Source organism: Bubalus kerabau, chromosome 13 (genome assembly GCF_029407905.1).
Source record: "Bubalus kerabau isolate K-KA32 ecotype Philippines breed swamp buffalo chromosome 13, PCC_UOA_SB_1v2, whole genome shotgun sequence".
NCBI lineage: Eukaryota > Metazoa > Chordata > Mammalia > Artiodactyla > Bovidae > Bubalus > Bubalus kerabau.
Genome location: NC_073636.1, coordinates 54044357 through 54072112, shown reverse-complemented (window position 1 = coordinate 54072112; position 27756 = coordinate 54044357). Strand labels below are relative to the sequence as shown.

Below are 27756 nucleotides of genomic sequence, written 5' to 3'. Positions count from 1 at the left end.
GACAGAGACACTGAGCAGCAGCAGCACCTTGGGGACTAGGAAGGCAACTGCCCAAAGAGAAGACAGCTCTGGACCTGGAAATCAGGGGACAAGGGGAGTGATTAGATGCGCCACACAGGAGCCGTTCCCAGGGGCCTCCACTTACTCCATCTGAGGCTGCCTAGGCCCATCAACATGCTATGGCTTTGACCTGCAACCTGAGCTAAGGCTCAAGGCAGAAATTAGGGTACAGAATCCCCTCATTTTTCCTCTTTCTTTTCTCAGGCTTCAACGGTCCTATTATTTGAAAAGAAAATATCAGGATTGAAAATAACTGTGAGACAAGAAAAATTCAGCAAATCCTCGTGCACAATCTCTCATTAGGCTGTAATTCCATCCTTGGCAAGTCATCAGGAAAATGCAGGAGAAACAGGCAAGGCAGCTAGAACAGGTGCCTAGAGTTATTTGGAATTATCATCATCAATATTAAATATATCTAAACTTTGAAAATATTGGGAAAATTTCCTAAGAGCACAGACTATAGGAAAGGGATTCAAGGTAAGCCTGATTTTAAAGGATTGGCATAGAATCCCCAGGTTCTATGCATATGTTACCTTACATGTCAAGAAGGATTAGCAATAGTGATTTGTTAAGGATCTTGAGATGGGCACACTAAATTAGATTTTCCAAGCGGAGCCAATGTAGTTATGAAGATTCTTGTAAGTGAAAGATGGAGGCAGGTCATTTGGAGAAGCAGATGTGATCAGAAGCAGAGGTCAGAGTAATGTGGGGCCCTTTACCAAGGAGTGTGGGCACCCTTGGAAGCTGGAAAAGGCAAGGAAATGGATTCTCCTCTAGAATCTTCAGAAGGAACACAGCCTATTCACCCATTATAATGTCTGACCTCTACAACTATATGATAATATATTTATCTTGTATCACTAAACATATTAATTACTCACAGTGACTATAGGAACATAATTTAAGGAAGACAGATTTGACTGTACAGACAGGCATGATTTAAAATGCATACACTCTGTGTAGAAAAGGCAGAAAGAGAAAAGAAGTGCTATTTGGCAATTGAGTGGTAAAGAGAAAAAGAAAAGGGTAGGGAGAAGGGATTTCAGATACTGGTTCCTGAAAGATAAAAGAGAACCAAAGAATTAGAAGACTCAGAACGTTTTTCTATCAAACCAACCAGCCAACCAGCCAAAAACTCCATTACTGTATGGTTTGTTCTACACTGTGGGAAGAGAAGTCCATTAGGATAGTAATTTATTGTAAAATACCGCAATACCATAAAAACAAACAATAAGATGTCCATCCTCCCATCAGACTGACTGGACCCAGCACTGCAGTGGTTGGAGTCCTCAGATGCCCAGGGTAGGTTTTGGGTCTCAGGAGGAAAGTCACATCAGCATCTTACACTTCTCTTCAGCCTGACAACCTAGATGCCCCAAAAAACACACTAGCAGGCATGCTGAGTCAGGCAACCTACAGCAGCCCTGGTTGAGCCCATCAGGAGATTGAAGACTATAAGCATTTCCAAGCCACTGCAGACAAAATGGCATGGGCTTTTCTCTCCTATGCTCCCTGTTAAGTACAACTTGAACCCTAGAAAGAGTACAACAAACAAACAAACAAGTGGGAGAGGAGGAAGACTGTCTAGGGATCTGAGATCTGGAGGAAGAACACAGTAGTCAGTTATCCAGGTTCACTCTCCTAACTCCGCAGTGCAAGAGGAGACTCAGGTGTGGCACTAGAAAAAAGAAGAAGTCTAAACCAATTACCTAAATTCCTGCCTCAAGAAATGAGAAAAGGAGGAGCAAAATAAACCCAAGGCAAGTAGAAGGAAGAAAATAATAAATAAAGAAAAGCCAATGAAATTGGAAACAGAGAAGCAATAGAGAAAAATCACTGGAAGAAAGAGGGTGTTCTTTTTAAAAGACCAATAACATTGAAAAATTTCCAGTACAACTGACAAATAAAAAAGGAGGAATGGCACATTTCCAGTATTAGGATGAAACCAAGGATGTCACTACAGATACTGCAGACAAAAGGATGATAAAGAAATGTCATGAACAACTGTACAGAAAGACATTTGACAACTCAGAGATGATGGAACAAATACCTCAAAAAAAAAAAAAAAACCAAAAACTACCTCAGCTCATTCAATATGAAATGAATAATCTGAATACTCTTAAGTATTTGATGCAAATTAATTTTCAAAAGATTCTCAAGGCCAGATGGTTTCATGGGAAAATTTTGCCAAGAACTTACAAATAAAAACAAGTTTGGTGCACAGAAAACAAAAATAATAGTATTTTGGAATTTGAATTTATGCTCCATTTGAAATGGTGTTAGTCAATTAGAATTGATTATATTAAGTGTGCACTTGTGTGATTTTTATAGAAAGTCAATATACTTAACCAGATAACCACACTATTGTGGACACCATTGACTGGTTGTGCATACAGGACTAAGTTAAAGTGGACGTTATTATGAAACTGTTCTATATCTATTATTCAAGAGAAGTTGTTTATTCTCCCCTACCTCTCTTTATCCTTCCAGCAGGCAGGGACATGGACACTCGGTGACCCAGTATTGACCCAGCAGATGAGGACAACACCATAGAGTATGTTGGAAGAAAAGTGGGCCTTTGATAGGTCTTCTGGAGTAACGATTCCTGGAACCTGACTTGACCCTCTCTTTGATATTACATGAGAGCCTACAAGATGTTTTATTCATAGAAAGGGGGACTGTCCTTGGGACAAGCCCCAGCTGAGGGGGGAACCTGTCTCTAATTAGCACATATTTATTATATAGACTGGTGGTCCCTGTCCTCATAGACTCAGATTCACCTTGATTATCCTAGCCCAGTCATCTGGACTAAAAGTGACACATTTTCAACAACATCACCCCCTCCCTACTTCTCCATGAGTCCCTTCTGTAAAGTCCAAACGCTTTGGGTGGCTAAAGCAGGAAATGAACTGAGAGCTACATTTAGTAAACGTGCAGTGAGTGACTGTGATCACTGCTGGTCCACTGTCAGAAATCAAAGGACAAAGGAGCCCTGTGCAATGACCACTCACGGTCAACTGTGTGCCAAAACCAGACTCAAACTTCATGTCCTCAGGGCTCCTCTTCCAGAATTTCACAGAGTAGTAGATGCCAACGTCTACTGGGTTGATGTTCCTGATGTGGATGGAAAGTCTAGGCGGGAGACAGACTAGGCAGAGGTTAGAAAGAACAGGGAGGAGGGAAGTGGGCAAACATGGAATGGTGAACATAATTACTAATAGCTGAAGAAAGCGAGAAGCAGGACAGTATGAAAGAGATGATCTCCTTCCATATCTTATTTCATTCTTTAATTATATTTATGTCAAAAGTCATATAAACAATGTACCAACCTGTTTTAAATTGTGACTGTTGGAGTATGAAATCTGGGGGAGAGGTGCTCACTTCAAAATTCTACTTTTTATTTATAGACTTTTACACTCTTCTATAATAAACTTGAATTACTATTCTTAATAAGTAAAAAAGATAAAATTTGAAAAGCCCTGTGAGATGTAATGGAAGCCTCACCAGGAAGTTCATGGGTGCCCTGATGCTTCTGGGGAGCAGAGACCTCCAGGGTATAGTTTTTGGAGACCGCCGGCTGCCCGTCATGCTCCACCTGGCAGGTGAGCACCACAGCCTCCCTGTGGGCAGAGGAGTTCACCAGGAGCCAGCTCGTCTGGTTAAAGGTCCCGTCCTTGTTCTCTACGCGGATTGAGGCTGCTTCTGTTCGGGACATGTTTCCGTTCTCCAGCCAGGTCAGCTGTAGGTGCGGGGGGTAGAACTTGTTCACCTGGCAGGTGACGTTCACCTGATTCTCCGTTGTGGGGTATGCAGTAAGCTCCAGAGTGGGTGGAACTGAAACAGCACAGGAAGAAGCTCTGACCTTATAACACACATCACCATGGGAGAGGGGCTGGAGAACAGCTCCCAGCACAGCAGGGGTCACCCAGGATAGAGCCAGGCATGCAGTAGGTGCTCAAACACTGAGGGTCTATTTGCATATGAATGAAGCCACTGAATACAGTGAAAGCGAGAGAGTATACCATGAGCAGGACAATCCCTCTCCTTCCCTGCTTTCTTTCTTTCAAGGATATTTATGTCGAAAGATCTATAAAGAATACGCCACACTCTTACCAGTGGTCACTCTTGGAGGTGGGAATTCACTTTAAAATTCTATTTTAATCTATTGACTTCTACATTGTTCTATAAAAAGTATGAATTACTACCTTTAATATTAAAAAAAAAAAAAGATCAACAGCTGGGTCAGTTGCAGTGGTGACCTCACCAGGGGTTTGACCTGTGTCCTGGTCCTTCTGGGGAGCAGAGACCTCCAGGGTATAGTTTTTGGAGACTGCCGGCTGCCTGTCATGCTCCACCTGGCAGGTGAGCACCACAGCCTCCCTGTGGGCAGAGGAGTTCACCAGGAGCCAGCTCGTCTGGTTAAAGGTCCCGTCCTTGTTCTCTACGCGGATTGAGGCTGCTTCTGTTCGGGACATGTTTCCGTTCTCCAGCCAGGTCAGCTGTAGGTCCGGGGGGTAGAACTTGTTCACCTGACAGGTGATGTTCACCTGGTTCCCAGCTGGGGGGTATCCGGTAATCTCCAGGGTGGGTGGAACTGAAACAGCACAGGAAGAAGTTCTGACCTTATGGAACAGACATGTCATAGGGGAGGAGATGGATAACAGCTCAGCACAGCCCGGGAGTCACCCAGAGCCAGGCATGCAATAGGTGCTCAAGCACTGAGGCTGTCTCTGCATATGAATGAAGTCACTACGCACAGTGCAGGGCACACAGCAGGTGCTCAAAGGCTGGGCTCCTGTTAGGTTAACCATGTGTGCAATCTATAAGCACAGCCCTGGTATGCCCGTGAAATATAATAACTGCAGCAAGATAAATGAAGTCACTAAACACACAGGGGCCTGACTTACAGTAGGTGCTCAGCAGTTGAAGAAGCTATTGGTAAACTATCAGCACAGTGCTTGGTATATGACAGGCATCCACCTGGCAGCTGCCATGAAAACAGTAATAAGTGACCAGCTAGGAGCCTGGTGACTGGGCAGGATTGTCAGGAAGCAGATTCCAGGCAATTCAAGCCCTGAAACAAAAATCAGGGGGAAGGAGCAGGTTGGGGCCTTGGGGGCAGGTATGGGCTTGGGATGACATGAGGGGCATCTACCTCGGATGGTCTCAGACAAGTTGGCAGTCCCACGGAGAGGAGGGCCCCCCTGCAGGGTGACATGGGCCACCTCGCAGATGACCTGGGAGTGAACATCTCCTGTGGTCAGCAGCACTTTAGTTGTGCTGTTGATGCTGTAGGAAACGTTGTCTTCCTCTGGGTCCACGCTGGTCTGGGAGGCTGACAGCTCATTGCCATCTTTGAACCATATCAGGGAGATGTTTCTGGGGGAGAAGCCGTGGGATGTGCAGGTGAAGCTCACTGTCTGCTCAGGTGTAGCCCTCACTGCAGGGCCAGATACCACGGGCGGAGAGGGCTTGGCTACAAAAGAAACATTTATAAATGAAGAACATGATTGTGATTATCATCATTACAAAAAACTCGTGACAATGTTAAGAAATTGCAAATATATTATTTTTAAATTCATGGTTGCAGTGAAGGTTAAATGCACTGGAAGCATTTTTTTTCAGGGAGAAAAATGTCAGGTGCTTCACAAAACTAAAGAAACACAGACGTCTGTTTAACCCAGAATGTATTTATATGCAGAAATCTCCTCTCAGGAATTTATGAGTTTCCTTCACAGTTGTCTTTCTTTCCATGAATATTTCAATAGGACCAATGTATAAATCCCTGAATTTCAAAGGAATGGTGCAAAAAGGTGTTTCTTCTGAGTCTGGATTTTTCTGTTGGGTTAGTACTGGATTGCAAAGAAAGATTACTGAGTGCTGAGAAACCAGTGGTGGTTAATTTCTTATATATGTGTGTGTTAGTTGCTCAGTTGTCTCTGATTCTTTATGACCTCATGGACTGTAGCCTGCCCGGCTCCTCTGTCTATGCAATTCTCCAGGCAAGAATACTGGAGTAGGTAGCCATTTCCTTTGCAGGGTATCTTCCTGACCCAGGGATGGAAGCCCAGTCTCCTGCACTGCAGGCAAATTCTTTACTGTCTGAGCATCCAGGGAAGCCTGGTTAATTTTTAAACTGTTATTAAATCTGTAGATACACAAATCAGCAAATCAAATGTGAGGGTGGTTTCTCTGTTGATTGGTGCTGTAGGGTGTCTCTAATTGTTCATTATTACGCAACATCCCCTTACAAGTTGTCAGACAGCAAATGTAACAAACATTTTCATTTCTAAACATCTAACTTGCTTCCTAAAACTCAAACATTTGAGGACATAGTTAGGAGTTACCTTAATATGTCAAATCCAACAAACACCAGCATCATGGATGCCCCTTAAAGTACTGTGATCAGATGCCACTTGTCCAGAGTTGTTCAGAGCTTAAAGATGGGCTGAACTCTTGACCACCCTCAGCTCTCTAATCTTCCCACTAGCCCTGAGGAGGGGCCTGAGAGTGGCCCTATATGTGGGATGAGGCTCAGGAAGGATGCAGCTGGTCTAGGGCACCCAGCAGGTAAGGTCAGAGCTCACCTCACTGTACACAGGACATACTGATTTTAGTGTTGCTGTTTTTTATCCTGGAGCCTCACTGTTTCTGGACAAAGTGGGTACAAGCACCATCTGTAAGATGAGTGAGGATGTATGTAAGATATAAAGCCTGGCATACAGTAGGTGCTTAATTAAGAAAGCAAAACAAAAGCACAATAGAAGCACCAAGGAGAGTCTCAAGTCTTGCTCCGTACAGCTGCCTTGTAAAGATCAACATGAAAAGAAATAGTAGGAACACCAAATTATGAATCTGACCCCTTTAAAAAACACAATCCCCTCAAGAGGTAAGTTTGGGAAATTGGCTTTCAAAACACATAAGAGACCACAGGCACTTTTCCTGCAGATCAACTCATTACAGAATCTGCAAGCAAGTTGAAAAGAAGGAGGACAGATTTCATCAGATCCTCTCTGGTGTTTGAGGCAGGAGGGCTCCTGGCTGAGCAGAGAGTGTTTGCAGGGATTCCAGCACCTGTTTAGACTCCTGTGTTTAAAGTTGGGAAGGTTTCCCCAGGGACAAAGCTCAGGTCTGCACAGGGTGATCTGAGTGGGGAAGAATACCCTCTCAGATCAGGAGAGCTTGGCTGGAGGTGGGATTTGCTCCTGCCACTCCACTTGGGCTGATTTTCTTGGGCCTCCTAAGATCTGTCAACATCACAGCCTATTCTGAAGCACCCACCCCGGGACAGCTGTTCTTTCAATCCAGGCACCAGAAGGGTCCATGTCTATCAGGGAAATACTGCAGCTCTCCCTCTGTGACCCCAGAAAACACGTAGCTCTGGGCTCCTGTGCCCTGACTGGGCACCAGCATCCTCTGCAGGAATTAAGACACTCAGCTGCTCAGGCCATGTCTGTGCACTCAAATCAGAATTTCTAGGGTCTGGGGATCTTTTCACCATCTCCCGGTGATGCCATGAATGGTTAAAGTTGAAAGGCACCTGGTCCCACACCAACCCTAGTTGTACTTAGTCTGAGAGGGAAAGTGGCCCATAGAACATCCTCTGGTTTTAGCACGTCAGAGCTCATGTTGGTGGAAGACATGGCAGGCTCTGCTCTAATCACTTGACATGCGTCCCTCATTCAATCCCTGCAGCTACTCTGTTAGGATGGGGCTGTCACTGAGGGACAAGAACTCTGACGCAGTGTGGGGAAGGACTCATCAGAGGTCCCAGAGCCGGGACGGGGCAGAGCTGGGATGGGGGCCCAAGCAGGGGTATGGTCCAGGCTCTCAACCACAGTGCCCCGAGCCCAGGGCTTTCTAGACCCTTTCCAGTCATCACAGATTCTTGAATGGTAATGTAATTACAACTGTTTCACAGATAGGGAAACTGAGACTTTCCCAGGATCCCACTGCCCTCCTGGGATGGGCAGCACCATCACTCTCTGAGGGGTGGTGCGGTCACCAAGTCATTGTGCCCTCAGGACACCTGCAAAGGTTGTGTGATTATCCTTTTTATACAGGTGAGGAATGGGGACAAGCACAGGGAACTGGGTCTCAGCTTTGAAATAACACCTCAAATAGGAGAACCTACTCTGTGCTGGTGATTTAGACAGAGCACCTCAAACACTTCCAATTCTGAAAGGAGACCATGAGGACCACCATTCTCCGAAGAGAAAACTGACACTGAGAGAAATGAAGAGACTGTCTCCTCTCACTCCCCACCGTGTCCCAGCATTTCCTGTCACCTCCATGTTTCACTTGTGGCTCTGCTGGTAAAGAATCCACCTGCAATGCCTGATACCTGGGTTTGATCCCTGGGTTGAAAAGATCACCTGGAGAGGGGAAAGGCTACCCACTGGCCTGGAGAATTCCATGGACTGTATAGTCCATGGGGTCACAACAGTTGGACACAGCTGAGCGACTTTCATTTTCCATGAAAGTGAACTGGAATCATGCTTCAAGTTCATTAACAGAGCAAGTGCCCATCTTCAGGAGCCCCCAGACTGACCACCACCCTCCCCTTTTCCCTCAGATTCTTGACTTTGAAAGACTACAGGGAGGAGAGGCCTCTGAGGGCCCAGGCCTGGGGACCCTGAAGCCACAAGGGAAGACATGGGCTCCTGACACCTAAGTCTAGATTAGCAACTCACTCCCTCTAGGAAACACCTCCCCCTCCTCATCCTCAGTCTGTAGAACCAGGAATGGGCGTGCCTGGTGCTTCTGGGGTCGCAGTGGCCCCTCTGGACTCTGTCCACACCACCCTTCTCAGACGTGCTCTACAGGGGCCTGGTGAAGGGGCAACATCACAACAATGGGGAGAAAATCTCCTGATGCATTTAAGAGTGTTGATCCCTGTCATTGAGGAACATTTCAGCACATCACACAACACTGAATGATCTATCTCATCTGGGTTGTAAAACTGGACTTGCCTCTCTTACAGGACTTGTTAAAGTGTTTATTTCTAAAGGAGAGGACAAAGCAAGATTTTAAGAGGATGAGGTTGGAGCTTCCTCCATACTTCGACAAGCACAGTGGGGTGTGCAGAGAGCAGGGCTATGACGCTGTGAGTGTTTAGGGTTCAATCTTGGCTCCTCTGCTGCTGCTAAGTCGCTTCAGTCGTGTCCGACTCTGTGTGACCCCATAGATGGCGGCCCACCAGGCTCCCCCATCCCTGGGATTCTCCAGGCAAGAACACTGGAGTGGGTTGCCATTTCCTTCTCCAATGCATGAAAGTGAAAAGTGAAAGTGAAGTCGCCCAGTCGTGTCCGACTCTTAGCGACCCCATGGACTGCAGCCCACCAGGCTCCTCCGTCCATGGGATTTTCCAGGCAAGAGTACTGGAGTGGGTCGCCATTGCCTTCTCCACTTGGCTCTTCTAGCTATTCACAAATCAAGTCCCCTCTCTGAACCTCAGGGTCCTCATCTGTAAAATGGAAAACAGACAACTTTTCCTTCTGAACACTGTTTATAATGAGTAAATGCCTAAGGAGGATTCACCATCTGACAGGCTGCTCCTCCCCTCCCCTCCCTCCTTTCTCATCCAGGGGATCATCTGGGCTGGCGGCCTGAGGAAGAGGATGAACAGCCCTGGGAGCCAGCAGATCTGAAAAGTGGGGGAGCCACTTACTAGCTGTATTGAGACTGAGCAGGGGACCCACCATCTGGGAAGTTTAGTAATATCTGCAAAATCATGATAAAGCCACCTGCCCTGCTGATGTCTGGAGGTTTGGGGAGATTCATTTGCTACCATGACTAGGAGGGAAATTTGGCAATACTGTCACACGAATTAAAATCCTTATTCTGTCTAAACTAGCAATGCCATTTCCAGTGGATAGTTCTCCTCTGAGGAGAGTGACACGTGGAAAGGTTATCCCCTCAACACTGTTTCAGTAGCCCAAGGTTAGGAACAACTTAATGTCCATCAACAGAAGACTCTAAGATGAATGATGGTGTTGCCATATGCTGAGTGTTAAGTAGCTGTTGAAAACCAGGGCAGCTCTAGGTGCTGATATGGAATGAGGGTTTTGGGATCATGCGGGTGAAAGTACGGAGAGTTTTCCAGTCACCTCAGGCTCAGAGTCTGAATGTGAGGGGCCTTCTGAACCTTAGAGAACGCAATGAAAAGAGCCTGTTTCATGGTTAACTCAAGGAACTTTTATTCTGCAACTTGTGTGTGCAAGTCTCTTTCATGAATGGAGTTCCAATGCTGGTGCAGGAAAGAGACTGGCTTGGAATCAGTTTGGGTTCTTAATGGATCCTCTCATTGTCTATGTGACTGTGGTCTGGACCGCTGTCATCTCCTGGCCTCAGCCACCATCTATACGTGGGGGTTTGGGAGGATGGTGTCTAGAGACCCATCCTGTTCTGAGAGTCCAGGATTCAGGGTCTTTGTCAGAAAAAATCTAAATAAACACCTTTTCTGCCTTAATAGGGCTGCTCCAGCTCCTAAGTCACCCACATGGAGAATTGGTTCCCTGAGGAGGGACATTCTGAGATGCTGGGAGACTTCAGTGATTATGTGAGTCAATGCGTGAATGACCGAAGAATTTTTCAACAGATCCTCTGGAAACACCCAACCTCTCGGCATAGTCTCCAGTCAGGGCCATCAGAATAAACACTGAAACTGTGTCTGTTAGAATCTCAAGTGTGATAGTCTGAATAGAAAATAAAGAAACACATCTCCCCTCCCTGCCCTGGATGGACTTCTCCTCTTTGGGAGGAAGAGGACATAAGCTTCACGGGAGAAGAGCCCTCGTCTGCTTTGTTCACTGCTGCTTCCACAGCATCCAGGGCAGGGCCTGGCACACAGTAGGCGCTCAATAAGTGCTGAATAAAGAGAGGACTCAGCCACACTGAGGGTGCACGCTCCAGAGATAAGACGTGAGGCCTGGCCTGTCAAGCAGCAAGTCACTCAGACTTTCATTTCCTTTATCCCTGGAATCAAAGGACTGAATGTGATGGAAAAGACAAGGACTGTGGAACCAGGTAGACGGGGGATCCAGACTTCTCCCACATTTACCAGCTGTGGGGCCTGGAGCACATAGCACAACCGTCATGGCCTCAAATACTCTGATTTGTAGAAGGGAGTAAAATCAGATCATGTCCAGATCACTGTTGCACCGGATTCCTTTTTTTGCTCAAAGAGTGAAGGGCATTCTTGTTGACTTGTCAGAGACCAGGGGATGAAGGACACCCAGGCCATACTCACCGCTCACAGTGAGATGAGTGCCTGGTCCAGACTTAAACTCCACGTCACCACGTTCTTCTTTCCGGAACTTCACACAGTAGTAGACACCAGTGTCTGCTGGGGTGATGTTAGTGATGCGGATGGAAAAGTCCATGTTGTTTCTCTTTGTGTAATCTGCAACATGTGTTACTCTGGGGAAGGGGACTTCTTTTTGACTGTAGATGAACTCCCGACCTGGTCCAGTTCCCTTGAACCACTTGATGGGCCCCACGGGGCTCAGGGAGGTCACGGTGCAGTGCAGAGTGGCCGTCTCTCCTGCTGCAACTGACACTGACCTCTCAGGCTGAATCACCTGCAGCTCCCCCTCACCTGCTGCTCCTGGAGGAAGACACAAAGCAGTTATTTATTCATCCTCATGTGATCCTGTAGGTTTCCTCAAATGTTTATCAACGATCAAGAACAGCTTTCATTGTCTGAATGCACCATGAATGGGTCTTAAACTCAGCACACTGCATGTGCATTGCATGAAGCTTGCACAATGAGCCTGTAATGTAAGACACTAATACAAGAGAGGAACTGAGTCACGGAGGTCAGTGATGTGGCAGAGACTGGGACTGAGTACTTGAGCCCTCTCTAGAAGTGTCTTGATCAACCCAATATTCCTGGGTGTTCATTGTGTCCTCAGGGAGTGCTGCGTTCTGTCCTTTGAATTAGGTGGGGCCACGTGACCTCTTAGATCACCAAGTTGTGAGGAGAAGTGATGCATGTATTTTGTATGTTATTCATTAAACTGCAAGTACCTTTATGGGCCAGCTTCTCTCCTCCCCAGCGATCCACATACTCATGATAAAATTGCTCCAACAACCTGGATACTTGAGTGACAGTGATGTTCAGAGCTCCCAACATACAATGAATGCTTAGCTTATGAAGAAAGTAAAACTTTGTTTCAACTCCCTGGGATTTTTTCCCATGACACAGTCATGTTATATTAGTTACCCAAGGCAGGTGTATTAAATTATAGAAAATTTAGTGACTAAAAATGACAGTTATACTGTCTTTTGATTCTGGATATGAAGGGACCAAAAACAGAATTACTGGACTGAAATCAAGGAGTCAACTGGGCTACATTCCATCTAGAGGCTCTGATCATTGCCTCTCCAAATTCTTGAGACTATCTACATTCTTTTTCTCAAGGTTTCTATCTTCTTATGGCTCCAATTGTGCTTCCATTGTCACTTGTCCTTTAACTTTGGCTTTCCTGCCTCCTTCTATGAGATTATATTAGGCTTACATTGATAATTAAGAATATTCTTCCCATAGCAAGATTCTTAATTGCTTTTACAAAATTTTTTTGCCATGTAAAGTAAAACATTCACTGGTGAGTATTAGGACATAGATCTCTTTGGTGGTCTATGTTTTGTTTACTTGATTTATAACTTGCTTTAATTGAAGTGTATCGATTTACCATGCTGTGTTAATTTTGCAGTATAGAAAGTGACTCAGTTATACATACACATTTTTAATATATCCTCTTCTGTTATTTTTATCACTTGATACTGAATATACTTCTCTGTGCTGTACAGCAGGATCTTGTTTTTTATCCTTTCCATATATAATAGCTTAGCTAACCCCTACCCCACCTATCTTGAACACTCAAACTTCGTTCTCTATGTCCGTGAATCTGTTTCTGTCTCATACGTAGGTACACCTGTATCTCTATCTCTCTTTGGCCACAACATGAAGCTTGTGGACTGCATTTTTCTAGAAACTTCCATTTCTTTTAGGTTGTTGAATTTGTTCAAATTTAACTGTTCATAGATTTCCTTATTTTTTCTTATACTTGTGTAATACTGGTCTTATGTCTCCTTTTTCATTTCTTATTTTGTTTATTTGAGTTCTCTCTTGTTTTCTTCAGCATTTTCAATATCTCCTTTTTGAAATTATTGTCTATTAGACTAAAGAGGTCTATTTCATTTTCCTTCTCAGGTGAATTTTCTTGGTCTTGTCTTTTAACTGGGCATGGTTCCTCTGCTTCTTCATTTTACTTATATTTCTCTTATTCTGGAAGTTTAGGAGAAACAATTATTTCCTGTGGTCTTGGAGGGCTGTTTATACATGGGAACATCCATGTGTAGATTGTGTGGGTTTAATATTTCTGGTGCAAGGGCTGTTTTTAGTACATATACCTGTCACCTCTTTCCTCAGCATGAGCTGGCCATTATTCCCTTATGGGGTTGTGCCCATGTGGTGTCTGATACCCAGTTTGGAGTTCTTGGTGGCAGTGGTGGCTCACGCGTGCCCCCAGAGCACTTGATGGGAGTAGAAGCAGCTCGTGACTCCACCTGGAGTCCAGGATGACAGTGACAAAACAACTGCTCCAAAGTCGGGGTGAGCTTCAAACCCTGCACCGTCCCTACCAGCGGACAAACAGGCTGGGAAGCGTAGCGCAGTTGCAATGACCATCTGTGCGTATCTCTCAATGTTCTAGCCGCTGCAAACTGGTTGCTACACTTTCCTTCAAGGCTCTGAGGTTCCCCATATCCCAGCTGATCTCCTTGCTATTGGGGGTACTTCCCAGGTTACAGGAAACTTTCCTCTTTCATAGCTCCCTCCCAAGTGTACAGGTCCCATCCTGATTCCTTTTTTTCTTTTTTTCTTCTCTTTTGTCTTACCTAGATACAGAGAGATTTTATTGCCCTTTCAGATGTCTGAGATCCTCTGCCAGCATTCAGTAGACATTCTGTGAGAATCATTCCACATGTAGATGTGTTTTTGATGTATTTGTGGGAAGAGGTGAGCTTCACATCCTAGCACTCAGCAATTTTGATGTTCCTCCTATGTCAGGGGGCTATTTTGTGTCTAAAGTTACATAAACCAGTTGCCATAACAAAAAATCTATATATGTGTCATTGTTACACATGAAGAATGACAAGGCAACTTATTGAAACTGAAAGAAATGCTCTTCAAACTGTTTGTAAAATTAAACTAGGTCAGTGACAGAAGAGGAAATAAAATAGTCACAAGTACTTAGAAATCAAACAACATGCTCTTCAAAAATCAACATGTCAAGGAAGAAATCACAAGAGAAATTAAAAAACACTTGGAGACAAATGAAAACATAAACACATACTATGAATACATATGAGATGCACAGAAAGCAGCCCTAATGGGAAATTTATAGCTGAAAATGCAGACATCGAAGAACTTTACACTGCAAGAAACTAGAGAAAGAAGAGTAAAGTAAACCCCAAACTGAAAGTTTGCAAATGAAAGAAAATAGCTGAGATTATTGAAGAGAAAAGTAAAATGTGAATAGTATAGCAGAGAAAATCCACAAGCCAAGAAGGGTTCTTCAAAAAGATCAACAGAATTAAGCAAATTTAGCTAGATTGCCTAAGGGAAAAATGCAGAGTGTGGCAACCTAAATAATTAAAATCAGAAATAAAAAACATGCTAATAATGTCAAAGAAATAAAAGGGATTTTAAAACAGTTCTATGAATGATTAAACACCAAAAAAATTGGATAACATAGATAAATTGGACAAATTCTTGTAAGGACACAATACTGAAGCTGAATTATGAAGAAATAAAAAATTAGAGTAGACCTGTAACTAGCAATCAGATTCAATTAATAATAAAAAACCTCCCAACAAAGAAAGGCCCCAAATTACTTGTCTTCTCTAGTGAATGCTTCCAAACTTTTAAAGAAAACTAACAGTATTCTTCTTCAAACTCTTCAAAAAAGTCTTAAGAGGTGGGAGGACTTCTCAACTTTTTCAGAGTTCTATCGGCATTATCCAGATAGCACAGTGATATAAAGGCATAACAAGCAAGTACAGACCAATATCTCCCTTTTTCAAATTCTTTTCTCATTTAAGCTGCTGCATAATACTGAGCAGATTTTCATGTGCTATACAGTAGTTCTTCGTTAGTTATCCATTTTAGACACAACAGTCTGTATATGTCAGTCCCAAGCTCCCTATCTATCCCTCTCCCTAACCCTTCTGCCCTCATAACCATAAATTTATTCTCTAAGTCTGAAAGAAACATAAGGTTTATGTTTTGTAGTTCATTTGTCTCATATTTTATCCCACATATTAGTGTTATATTTCCCTTTCTCTCTCTGACTCACTTCACTCAGTATGACAATTTCTTGGGCCACTCATATTGCTTCAAATGGCATTATTTCATTCTTTTTAATGGATGAGTAATGATCCATTGCATATATGTACTAAGACTGTACAATGGAGGATAGACAGTCTCTTCAGTAAATGGTGCAGGGAAAACAGGAGAGCTACATGTTAAAAAAAAATGAAATTAGAACATTCTCTAATACCATAAACAAAAATAAACTCAAACTAGTTTAAAGACATAAATTTAATACCAGACACAATTAAACACAGAAAAACAAAGACAAAACATTCCTTGAATTAAAAGCAGCAATATTTTTTCCCATCCATCTCCAAGAAGTAAAAACAAAGATAAACAAATGAGACATAATCACTCTCAAAATCTTTTGTGCAGCAAAGAAACAATAAACAAAATGAAAAGATAACCACATTTTGGAAGAAAATAATTGCACATAATGTGACCAACAAAGGATTAGAATCCAAAATTTACAGACAGGTCATACAGCTCAGTAACCAAACCAACCAAACAAACAACCCAAACAAAAAAATGGAGAAAAAACCCAAATAGACATTTCTCCAAAGAAGACATACAGATGACCGAAAAGCACATAAAAAGCTGCTCAACATTGCTAGAGAAATGCAAATCAAAACTACAATGAAATATCACCTCATACCAGTTAGAATGGCTATCATCAAAAAATCCATGAACAATAAATGCTGGAGAGGGTGTGGAGAGAAGGGAACCCTCCTACACTGCTGGTGGGAATGTAAATTGGTACAGCCACTGTGGAGAATAGTATGAAAGCTCCTTGAAAAACTAAAAATAGAGCTATCATATGATCCACTTCTGGGCATAAATCTGCAGAAAAACATGATCCAAAAGGTTATATGCACTCCAGTGTTCATAGTAGCACTATCCACAATAGCCAAGACATGGAAGTAATGTAAATCTCTATTGATAGAAGAATGGACCACAGACCAATAACTCACATGACTGTTGATGCAGCAATCCTCAAAAAAATGTTAGAAAATCCAATTCAATAACATATTAAAAGAATTATGCACCAGGACAAACTGGGATATATTGCTGGAATATAAAAATGGTTCAGCATATGAAAATATATGCACTGGTGCATTGCAGTCCATGGGGTCACAAAGAATCAGGCATGATGTGGCAACTAAACAGCAATATGAAAATCAAACCATATATTTTGCCACTTTAATAGACTAAAGAGAAAAAAATTGATGCTGAAAAAGCACTTCACAAAAGTTAACATTTTTTGTGATAAGAAATCAATAAACTAGGAATAGATGGAAAATTGCCCAATAAATGAAGCTGTATATGAAAAACCCACATTAACAGCCTCATTTATGGTGAAATTCTGAAAGCTTTCCCCCTAAAGTCAGGAACAAGGCATGCCCATTTTTGCCACTTCTAGTCAACACAATACTGGAAGTTCAGAGAAAAGCAATTAATTAAGTAATATGTATAAAAGGTATTCAAAATGGAAAGAAGTGAAATGATCTTGTTTGTGTGTGACATGATTTCCATGTAGCAATTCTAAAGATTCTGACATTAAAAACTGGTAAATCTAGCAAGTAAATTCAGCAAAGTTTTGAGATACAAAGTCAACACACAAAAATCAGGGTTTTTTTTTCTACATACTGCTACTGCTAAGTAACTTCCGTCGTGTCTGACTCTGTGCAACCCCACAGACGGCAGCCCACCAGGCTTCCCTGTCCCTGGGATTCTCCTGGCAAGAACACTGGAGTGGGCTGCCATTTCCTTCTCCAATGCATGAAAGTGAAAAGTGAAAGTGAAGTCGCTCAGTCCTGTCCGACTCTTAGTGACCCCATGGACTGCAGCCCACCAGGCTCCTCCGTCCATGGGATTTTCCAGGCAAGAGTACTGGAGTGGGGTGCCATTGCCTTCTCCGTTTCTACATACTAGTGACAATGAATCCAAAAAAGAACTTATAATAGCTACATATTAGCTAAGTATAAAATACCTAGGAGTCAATTTCATAATGGAAATGAAAGACCTGCACATCGCAAAGTACAAAAACGATATTGTACCTAGGAAATCCTAAAGATGGGAAAGGAGAAGGAAATGGCAGAAGGAAATGGAGAAGGAAATGGCAACCCACTCCAGTGTTCTTGCCTGGAGCATCCCAGGGATGGGGGAGCCTGGTGGGCTGCCTTCTCTGGGGTCGCACAAAGTCGGACACGACTGAAGCGACTTAGCAGCAGTAGCAGCAGCAGCAAAGATGCCACCAAAGGATGAAACTGGAGTCTATTATACAGAGTGAAGTAAGTCAGAAAGAAAAACACCAATATAGTATATTAGCATATATATATGGAGTTTAGAAAGATGGTAATGATGACCCTATATGTGAGATAGCAAAAGACACACAGATATAAAGAACAGACTTTTGCACTCTGTGGGAGAAGGTGAGGGTGGGATGATTTGGGAGAACAGCATTGAAACATGTATATTACTATATGTGAAATAGATGACCAGTCCAAGGTTGATGCATGAAACAGGGCACTCAAAGCCAGTGCACTGGGACAACCCTGAGGGATGGGATGTGGAGGGAGGTGGGAGGGGGGTACAGGATGGGGGACACATGTACACCCATGGCTGATTCATGTCAATGTATGGCAAAAACCACTACAATATTGTAAAGTAATCAGCCTCCAATTAAAATAAATAAATAAAAAAGTTTATAAAAAAAAAGTTTATAGACCACTGAGTCTCACCACCAAAGATTCCAATTTAATTAGACTTGGGTATATACTGAGCATGAGGATTTTAAAAGTACTTAGGTTGCTTCTACGTCTACAAGGTTGAGAACTTCTGATCTAAGTCAGATCTTTCATTCAAAGATGACCTGTGTGTATGCCATGATCCCTAAGTGATCAAGGACAAATGCCGAAGAACCTAAAGAGATCAGAGGTGTAAAGATATGAAAAGCCTACTGTAGCTATAGGCAACTTGTTTTCCCCATTATTTCTGATAATGATTCCTCACATATAGTCTCTCCTCACTATAGAGCTTAGCCTATTAAAATATTGTTTCTGATCCAAACTCACACTTGCATACTTTGCTTTTGGGGTGAAATCACTGCTCTATTTTCTGTCTTCTGTTCATCTTACTCAATACTCATCTGACTCAATACTGGTTAGTAAAATTCTCTTTGCCCTAAATGCTCAGCTGTTCCATTTATACTTCTCAAGCTCTTGGTGTACTAGCTTCTTTAATCACTCATGATCAACATATTACTGCTTTGTTTTGTTTGCATTTTATCCTTCAATAACTCTTTAATGAACTCACTGTAATAAATTCTCTTCATTAAAGTGAAAAAACAACAAACAAATGAATAAAAAGATGCCACCAGAAAACTAATAGAATTCATCAATGAATTTGGTAAAGTTGCAGGATATAAAATTAATACATAGAAATCTGTTACATTTCTATACAACAACAAAAGATCAGAAAGAAAAATGAAAGAAACCATCCCATTTACCATCACATCAGAAAAAATACAATACCAAAAAATCAACATTCTTAAGGAGATATAAGACATGTACTCTGAAAACTATAAGATGCTGTTGAAAGAAACCAAAGAAGGCACATGTCATTGAGTTGCTAATTTGTGTCCAATTCTTTGCAAACCCATGGACTGCAGCATGCCAAGCTCCCCTGTCCTTCACTATCTCCCAGAGTTTTCTCAAATTCATGTCCATTGAGTCAGTGATGCTAACTATCTCATCTTCTTCTTTTGCCTTCAATCTTTCCCAGCATCAGGATCTAGGACTGGAGTTTCAGCTTCAGCATCAGTCCTTTTAATGAATATTCAGAGTTGATTTCCTTTAGGATTGACTGCTTTGATCTCCTTGCAGTCCAAGGGACTCTCAAGAGTCTTCTCCAGGACCGCAATTCAAAGCATCAGTTCTTCAGTGCTCAGCCTTCTTTATGGTCCAACTCTCACATCTGTGCATGACTAATGGAAAAGTCACAGCCTTGACTATCCAGATCTTTGTCAGCAAAATGATGCTTTTGGTTTTTAATATGCTGTCTTTTCTTCCAAAGAGCATATTTTAATTTTATGGTTGCTGTCACCATCCATGGTGACTTTGGAGCCCAAGAAAATAAAATCTATCACTGCTTCCACCTTTCTCCCATTGTGTTTGTCCTGAAGTGATGGGATCAGATGTCATGATCTTAGTTTTTTGAATTTAGAGTTTCAAGTCAGCTTTTTCACTCTCCTCTTTTACCCTCATCAAGAGGCTCTTTACTTCCTCGTCACTTTCTGCCATTAGAGTGCTATTATCTGCATATCTGAGGTTGTTGATATTTCTCCCAACAGTCTTGATTCCAGCTTGTGATTCATCCAGCCCAGCATTTCACATGATGTACTCTGCATACAAGTTAAATGAGCAGGGTGACAATATAGAGCCTTGACGTACTCCTTTCCCAATTTGGAACCAGTCTGTTGTTCCATGTTCAGTTCTAACTGTTGCTTCTGGAGATACATACAGGTTTCTCAGAGGACAATTAAGGTGTATTGTATTCCCATCCCTTTAAGAATTTTCCACAGTTTGTTGTGATCCACACAGTCAATGGCTTTAGGCTAGTCAATGAAACAGAGGTAGATGTTTTTCTGGAATTTCCTTGCTTTCTCTATGATCCAATGAATGCTAGCAATTTGATCTCTGGTTCTTCACATAAGGAAAGATATACCACATTCTCAGATTGGAAGGATGAATATTGTTTAAGTGACTATACTACCCTTAACCCCACCATAAGAGCCACTGGGCAGATGACCCACAAACTGCAGAACAATTATGCCAAATAAATTCTCACACTGTTAAGTTCTAGGACCCACAACAGATTTCCCAACCTGGGGATCTGGCAAAGGGACAGAGAATCCCCAGGGAATTTGACTTTGGAGGCCAGCAGGATTTGATTACAGAACTTCCACAGGACTGGGGAAACAGACTCTTGGAAGGCACAAACAAAACCTTGTGTGCACCAGAACCCAGGAGAAAGGAGCAGTGACCCCACAAGAGACTGATCCAGACTTGCCTGTGAGTGTAGAAGAGTTTCCAGCAAAGGTGTGAGTTGACAGTGGCCTGCTGCAGGGTCAGGGGCACTGAATACAACAGTGCCTGCAAAAGACCTTTTGAAGGAGGTCACCATTATCTTCATTACTCCCACCATAGTTTGGTCTCAGGTCAAATAACAGGGAGGGCACAGAAACAACAGAAAATTGGATTAAAGATTTACTGAGCATGGCCCCACCCATCAGAACAAGCCCCAGTTTTTCCCCACAGTCAGTTCTCCCATCAGGAAGCTTCCATAAGGTTCTTATCTTTATCCTTCAGAGGGCAGACAGAATGAAAACCGAAATCACAGAAAACTAATCAAACTGATCACATGGACCATAGCTTTGTCTAACTCAGTGAAACTATGAGCCATGCCAGGTAGGGCCATCCAAGGTGGATGGGTCATGGTGGAGAGTTCTGACAAAATGTGGTCCACTGGAGAAGGGAATGACAAACCACTTCAGTATTCGTCCCTTGAGAACTTCATGAACAGTATGAAAAGGCAAAAAGATATGACACTGAAAGCTGAACTCCCCCAGTTGGTAGGTGCCCAATATTGCTATTGGAGAAGAGTGGAGAAATAACTCCAGAAAGAAGAGACAGAGCCAAAGCAAAAACAATGAACAGTTGTGGATGTGACTGGTGATGGAAGTAAAGTCTGATGCTATAAAGAACAATATTGCATAGGAACCTGGTATGTTAGGTCCACGAATCAAGGTAAATTGGAAGTGGTCATACAGGAGATTGCAAGAGTGAACATTGACATTTGAGGAACCAGTGAACTAAAATGGACTGGAATAGGTGAATCTAATTCAGATGATCATTATATCTACTACTGTGGGCAAGAATATCTTAGAAGAAATAGAGTAGCCCTCAGAGTAAACAAAAGAGTCCAAAATGCAGTACTTGGGTGCAATCTCAAAAAGGACAGAATGATCTCTGTTCATTCTCAAGGCAAGCCATTCAATATCACAGTAATCCAAGTCTATGTCCCAAACACTAATGCTAAAGGTCTGAATACAAAGCCACTAAGGTCTGAATACAAGACTTTCTAGAACTAACACCCCAAAAAGATGTCCTTGTCATCATGGGAGACTGGAATGCAAAAGTAGGAAGTCAAGAGATACCTGGAGTAACAGGCAAATTTGGCCTTGGAGTACAAAATGAAGAGGGCAAAGGCTAACAAAATTTTCCCAAGAGAATGCACTGGTCATAGCAAACACCCTCTTCCGACAACACAAGAGAAGACTCTACACACGGACATCACTAGATGGTCAATATTGAAATCAGATTGATTATATTATTTGCAGCCAAAGATGGAGAAGCTCTATACAGTCAGCAAAAATAAGACTGGGAGCCGACTGTGGCTTTCAGACTTAAATGGAAGAAAATAGGGAAAACCACTAGACCATTCAGGTATGACCTAAATCAAATCCCTTACAATTATACAGTGGAAGTGACAAATAGATTCCAGGGATAAGATCTGACAGGCAGAGTGCCTGAAGAATTATGGACAGAGTTTCATGACATTGTACAGGAAGCAGTGATCAAGACCATCCCCAAGAAAAAGAAATGAAATAAGGCAAAATGGTTGTCTGAGGAGGCCTTACAAATAGTTGAGAAAAGAAGAGAAGCTTAAGGCAAAGGAGAACAGGAAAGATATCCCATGTGAATGCAGAGTTCCAAAGAATATCAAGGAGAGATAAGAAAACCTTCCTTAGTGATCAATGCAAAGAAATAGAGGACAACGACAGAATGGGAAAGACTGTAGAGATCTTTTCAAGATCATTAGAGATACTAAGTTAACATTTCATGAAAAGATGGCCTCAATAAAGGATAGAAATGGTATGGACGTAACAGAAGCAGAAGATATTAAGAAGAGGTAGCAAGAATATACAGAAGAACTATACAAAAAAGATCTTCATGACCCAGATAAGCACGATGATGTGATCATTCACCTAGAGCCAGACATCCTGGAATGTGAAGTCAAGTGGGCCTTAGGAAGCATCACTACAAACAAAGCTATTGGAGGTGATGAAATTCCAGTTGAGCTATTTCAAATCCTAAAAGATGATGCTGTGAAAGTGCTGCACTCAATATGCCAGCAAATTTGGAAAACTCAGCAGTGGCCACAGGCCTGGAAAAGATCAGTTTTCATTCCAATGTCAAAGAAAGGCAATGACAAAGAATGCTCGAACTACCACACAATTGCACTCATCTCACACGCTGCTGCTGCTGCTGCTAAGTCACTTCAGTCGTGTCCGACTCTGTGCGACCCCATAGATGGCAGCCAATCAGGCTCCCCCGTTCCTGGGATTCTCCAGGCAAGAACACTGGAGTAGGTTGCCATTTCCTTCTCCACATCTCACATGCTAGCAAAGTAATACTCAAAATTCTCCAAGCCAGGCTTCAATGGTACATGAACTGTGAACTTATAGATGTTCAAGTTGGATTTAGAAAAGGCAGAGTAACCAGAGATCAAATTGCCAATATCTGGTGGATCATCAAAAAGAAAAAGAGTTCCAGAAAAACATCTACTTCTGCTTTATTGACTATGTCAAGCCTTTTGACTGTGTGGATCACAATAAACTGTGGAAAATTCTGAAAGAGATGGGAATACCAGACCACCTTCCCTGCCTCATGAGAAATTTGTGTACAGGTCAAGAAGCAATAGTTAGACCTGAACATGGAACAACAGACTGGTTCCAAATTGAGAAAGGAGCACGTCAAGGCTGTATATTGTCACCCTGCTTATTTAACTTATATGCAGAGTACATCATGCAAAATGCCAGGCTGGATGAAGCACAAGCTGAAACCAAAATAGCTGGGAGAAATATCAATAACCTCAGATACGCAGATGACATCACCCTTAAGGCAAGAAGTGAAGAAGAACTAAAGAACCTCTTGATGAAAATGAAAGAGGAGAGTGAAAAAGTTGACTTAAAACTCAACATTCAAAAAACTAAAATCAGGGCTACTCATCCCATCACTTTAGGCAAATAGATAGGGAAACAATGGAAACAGTGACAGACTTTACTTTCTTGGGCTCCAAAATCACTGCAGATGGTGACTGCAGCCATGAAATTAAAAGGTGCTTGCTCCTTGGAAGAATAGCTATGACAAGCCTAGACAGCATATTAAAAAGCAGAGACATTACTTTACCAACAAAGGTCCATCCAGTCAAAGCTATGGTTTTTCCAGTGGTCACGTATGGATGTGAGAGTTGGACTATAAAGAAAGCTGAGTGAGGAAGAACTGATGCTTTTGAACTGTGGTGTGGGAGAAGACTCTTGAGAGTCCCTTAGACTGCAAGGAGATCAAAGCAGTCAATTCTAAAGGAAATCAGTCCTGAATATTCATTGGAAGGACTGATGCTGAAGCTGAGACTCCAATACTTTAGCCACCTGATGCAAAGAACTCACTGACTGGAAAGACCCTGATGCTGGGAAAGATTGAAAGCAGGAGGAGAAGGGGACAACAGAGGATAAAATGGATGGCATCACCAACTCAATGGATATGAGTTCATGCAAGCTCCAGGAGTTGGTGATGGACAGGGAAGCCTCGAATGCTGCAATCCATGGGGTTGGAAAGAGTTGGACATGACTGAGTGACTGAACTCACTGACTGACCCAAAGTAATTTATAGAGTTAATGCAATGTATTGCATTGTATATATGCAAGTGTATAGCACAAGGAACTCTGGCCAATGTTATATAGCAGTCTGGATGGGAGGAGAATTAGTGTGAGAATGGATACAAATATACATATGGCTAAGTCCCTATACTGTCTACCTGAAACTATCATAGTATTGCTAATTGAGTATATTCCAATACAACACAAAACGTTTACAAAAAGAATCTGGGTGATTGATTATGATTGTACAGCAAGTTATGAGTTGAATAGCCAGGAGTCACCATTGGGCCAATTATTTCACTACAGGTTCAAGCTATCCACTTGATTTCTCTGCCTCATTGACTATCCAATTTCTGAAGATACAGAGAAATACAAACACAATCCCTCTTATCTGAAATGTTGTATTAAACAAGCATGGGTTTCATTCCAGGGATGTAAATAAGAGGAGCAGGCTGCTTGGCCCCAAAACAAACCCTGGGTTCTTTTCTATTTCTTCCCTATTCCTTTGTAGTTCAACTTTGCAGAGTGTGAGCCGATAAACCCATGCACTCAGCACTACTTGTAACCAGTCATACCTCCCAAGGAGGGGACATACTATTACAGGGCAGGTCTTATGATATGCCAACAGCTTCAGATGATTTAGATTGTTAAGTCTGGAGAGAAAAAGTGAGCTTGGGGAAGTTGAACTGCTAAGACAAAAGTGGGAAGAAACGTGAGAGACCTTTGGAGGGAGAAATGGAGGGACAGGAAGAGGGAGAAGAGACTAGGGGTCAGAGGGGTGAGAGGAGCCAGGAGATCGCAAACAGTCGGCCAACTGTATGTCAGCAACTCTCCAATTACCTCTCTGGTCCAGGCATTTTTCCAGAACTCTGAACTTGCATGTCTAACTATCAACTTGTCATACTTTCTGGACAGAAATAAACATCTCACAGTTAACATGTCTAACACTGAGGTGAATATCCCCCCTACCCTCTATATTTTAGCTGAGCCACAGTTTTTCTTTCAGATGCCCAGTTATCAAAACCTTGAAGTTTTTCCCTCCCATTCCAAGTCCCATGCATCAGAAAATCCTATTGCCTCCTCTTTAGCATGCATCCAGTATCTGACCGCTTTCTCTTATCTCTACTAGCTACTGTTCAGTGCAAACCATTTTTACTTTTTTTGAATGAATGTTATGACTTCAAATGCTCTAGTTGCTTCTATCAACGTCCTGCATAGTCTCTGCTGTGGTGTGCTATGCTTCGTCGCTCAGTTGTGTCCAATTCTTTGTGACCCTATCGACTGTAGCCCGCCAGGTTCCTCTGTCCATGGGGATTCTCTAGGCAAGAATACTGGAGTGGGTTGCCATGCCATTCCAGGGGATCTTCCCAACCCGGGGATCTTCCCAACCTAGGTCTCTCTCATTGCAGGTGGATTTTTACCTTCTGAGCCACCAGGGAAGCCTAAGAATACTGGAGTGGGTAGCCTATCCCTTATCCAGGGGATCTTCTGTCCCAGGAATTGAACCAGAGTCTCTTGCATTGTGGGTGGATTCTTCACCAGCTGAGCTATAGGAAAGCTCCCTGTGTCTATTCTCAATCAAATGCTCAAATAAATTAAAACTCATGTCAGATCAAGTCACTTCTCTCTTCAAAGCCGCAATGGCAATACTTTCACTCAGAGCAAAAGCCCAAATCCTTCAGCACAGGAGGATGATTCTACTCTCAGGGCCTCTTCACATGCTGCTCCCTGTCAGGAAGGCTCCTCCCTGAGATAACCACAATGCTTATCCCAGAACTTTCTTTCAAACTGCCCCATGTCTGTGATGCCCATGCAGGACTACCAGGTTTAAAATACATCCCACCCAACAAATTCTCCCAATTCAGTTATCCAATTATTTTTTGTTTTGTTTTCTTTTTAATTTTTTATTTTGTATTGGGGTACAGCCAATTAAAAAACAATGCTGTAATAGTTTCAGGTGAACAGTGAAGGGACTCAGCCATACATATACATATATCATATATGCATATATATATCATATATGCATATGCATATATTCACCCCCAACCTACCCTCTCATATAGGCTGCCCCATAACATTGAGCAGAGTTCCATGTGCTATACAGCTGATTTTACATTTTAAGTACAGCAGACTGTATGTGTCCATCCCAAACTGTACCACTATCCCTTCCCCCCATTCTTCTTCCCACGACCGTAAGCTCATTGTTGAAGTCTGTGAGTATGTTTCTGTTTTGTAGTTCATTTGTATTATGTCTTTATGGATTCCACATATAAGGGATGTCATGATATTTCTCCTTCTCTGACTTACTTCATTCAGTATGATACTCTCTAGGTCCATCCATGTTGTTCCAAATGGCATTATTTCATTCTTTTTATGGCTGAGGACTATTTGACCATATATACATACCACATCTTTATCCGTTCCTCTGCTGATGGATGTTTAGCTTGCTTCCATGTCTTGGCTATTGTAAACAGTGCTGCAGTGAACACTGGGGTGCATATATCTTTTCAGATCATGTCCAGGACTGGGATTGCAGGGTCATATGGTAGCTCATGTCTGGATATATGCCCAGGACTGGGATTGCAGGGTGGTAGCTCTGTTTTTAGTTTTCTAAGGAACCTCCATACTGTTCTCTGGGGCTTCCCAGGTGGCACAGTGGTAAAGGCCAATGCAAGAGACCCAAGAGACATGGGTTCAATATCTGGGTCGGGAAGATCCCATGAGTAGGGAATGGCAACCAACTCCTGTATTCTTGCCTGAAAAATTCCATGGACAGAGGAGCCTGGTGGGCTACAGTCCAAGAGTCACAAAGAGCCAGACATCACTGAGCAACTGAGTGAATACTGTTCTCTATAGCAGCGGTGCCAATTTACATTCCTACCAACCGTGCAGGAGGGTTCCCATCTCTCCACACTGGCTCCAGAATTTATTGTTTGTGGGTTTTTGATGGAAGCCGTTCATCAATATGAAGTGATATCTCACTTTAGTTTTGATTTGCATTTTGTTACATTGACATCTTTTCAAGTACCTATTGGCCAACTGTATATCTTCTTTGGAGAGATGTCTATTTAGGTCTTCTGCTAATTTTTTGAGTGGTTTTTTTGGCTTTGATTCTATTAAGTGTCATGAGCTGTTTGTAAATTTTGGAGACTAGCCCATTTTCAATCACATCATTTGCAAATATTTTCTCTCAATCTGTGGGTTGTCCTTCATTTTGTTTGTTGTTTCTTTATTATGCAAAAACTTTTGAGTTTAAGTAGGTCTCATTTGTTTATTTTTGTTTTTATTTCCATTCTGGGAGATAGATCAAAAAAGATATTGTTCTGATTTATGTCAAAGAGTTTTCCAATTATATTTTTCTCTAGGAGCTTTATAGTTTCAAGTCTCAAATTTAGGTCTTTAATGCATTTTGAGCTTATTTTTGGGTATGAAGTTAAAGAACAAACTAATTTCATTTTTTACATGTCAGCTACTCTTTCCTAACATGTAGCATTTTCTAATATTCTGTATTATTTGCTGAATTATAAGTTTATTGTTTATTGTCATTTCTTTCACTAAGATAAACATCAATGAGGGCAATTAGTTTGTCTCTTTG

At 42.3% G+C, this 27756-nt stretch overlaps 1 protein-coding gene across 1 annotated transcript; it reads right to left on the bottom strand.

The window, feature by feature from the left end:
* Nucleotides 1-1644: 1644 nt before the first annotated feature.
* Nucleotides 1645-11693, bottom strand: LOC129625194 (tyrosine-protein phosphatase non-receptor type substrate 1-like; the record flags this gene model as incomplete). The annotated part of the gene is made up of 5 exons (XM_055543311.1): nucleotides 1645-1659; nucleotides 3072-3208; nucleotides 3565-3894; nucleotides 5216-5536; nucleotides 11312-11693. Coding segments are annotated over 5 exons (1185 nt in total), but the record flags the coding sequence as incomplete, so codon positions are not given.
* Nucleotides 11694-27756: the final 16063 nt, after the last annotated feature.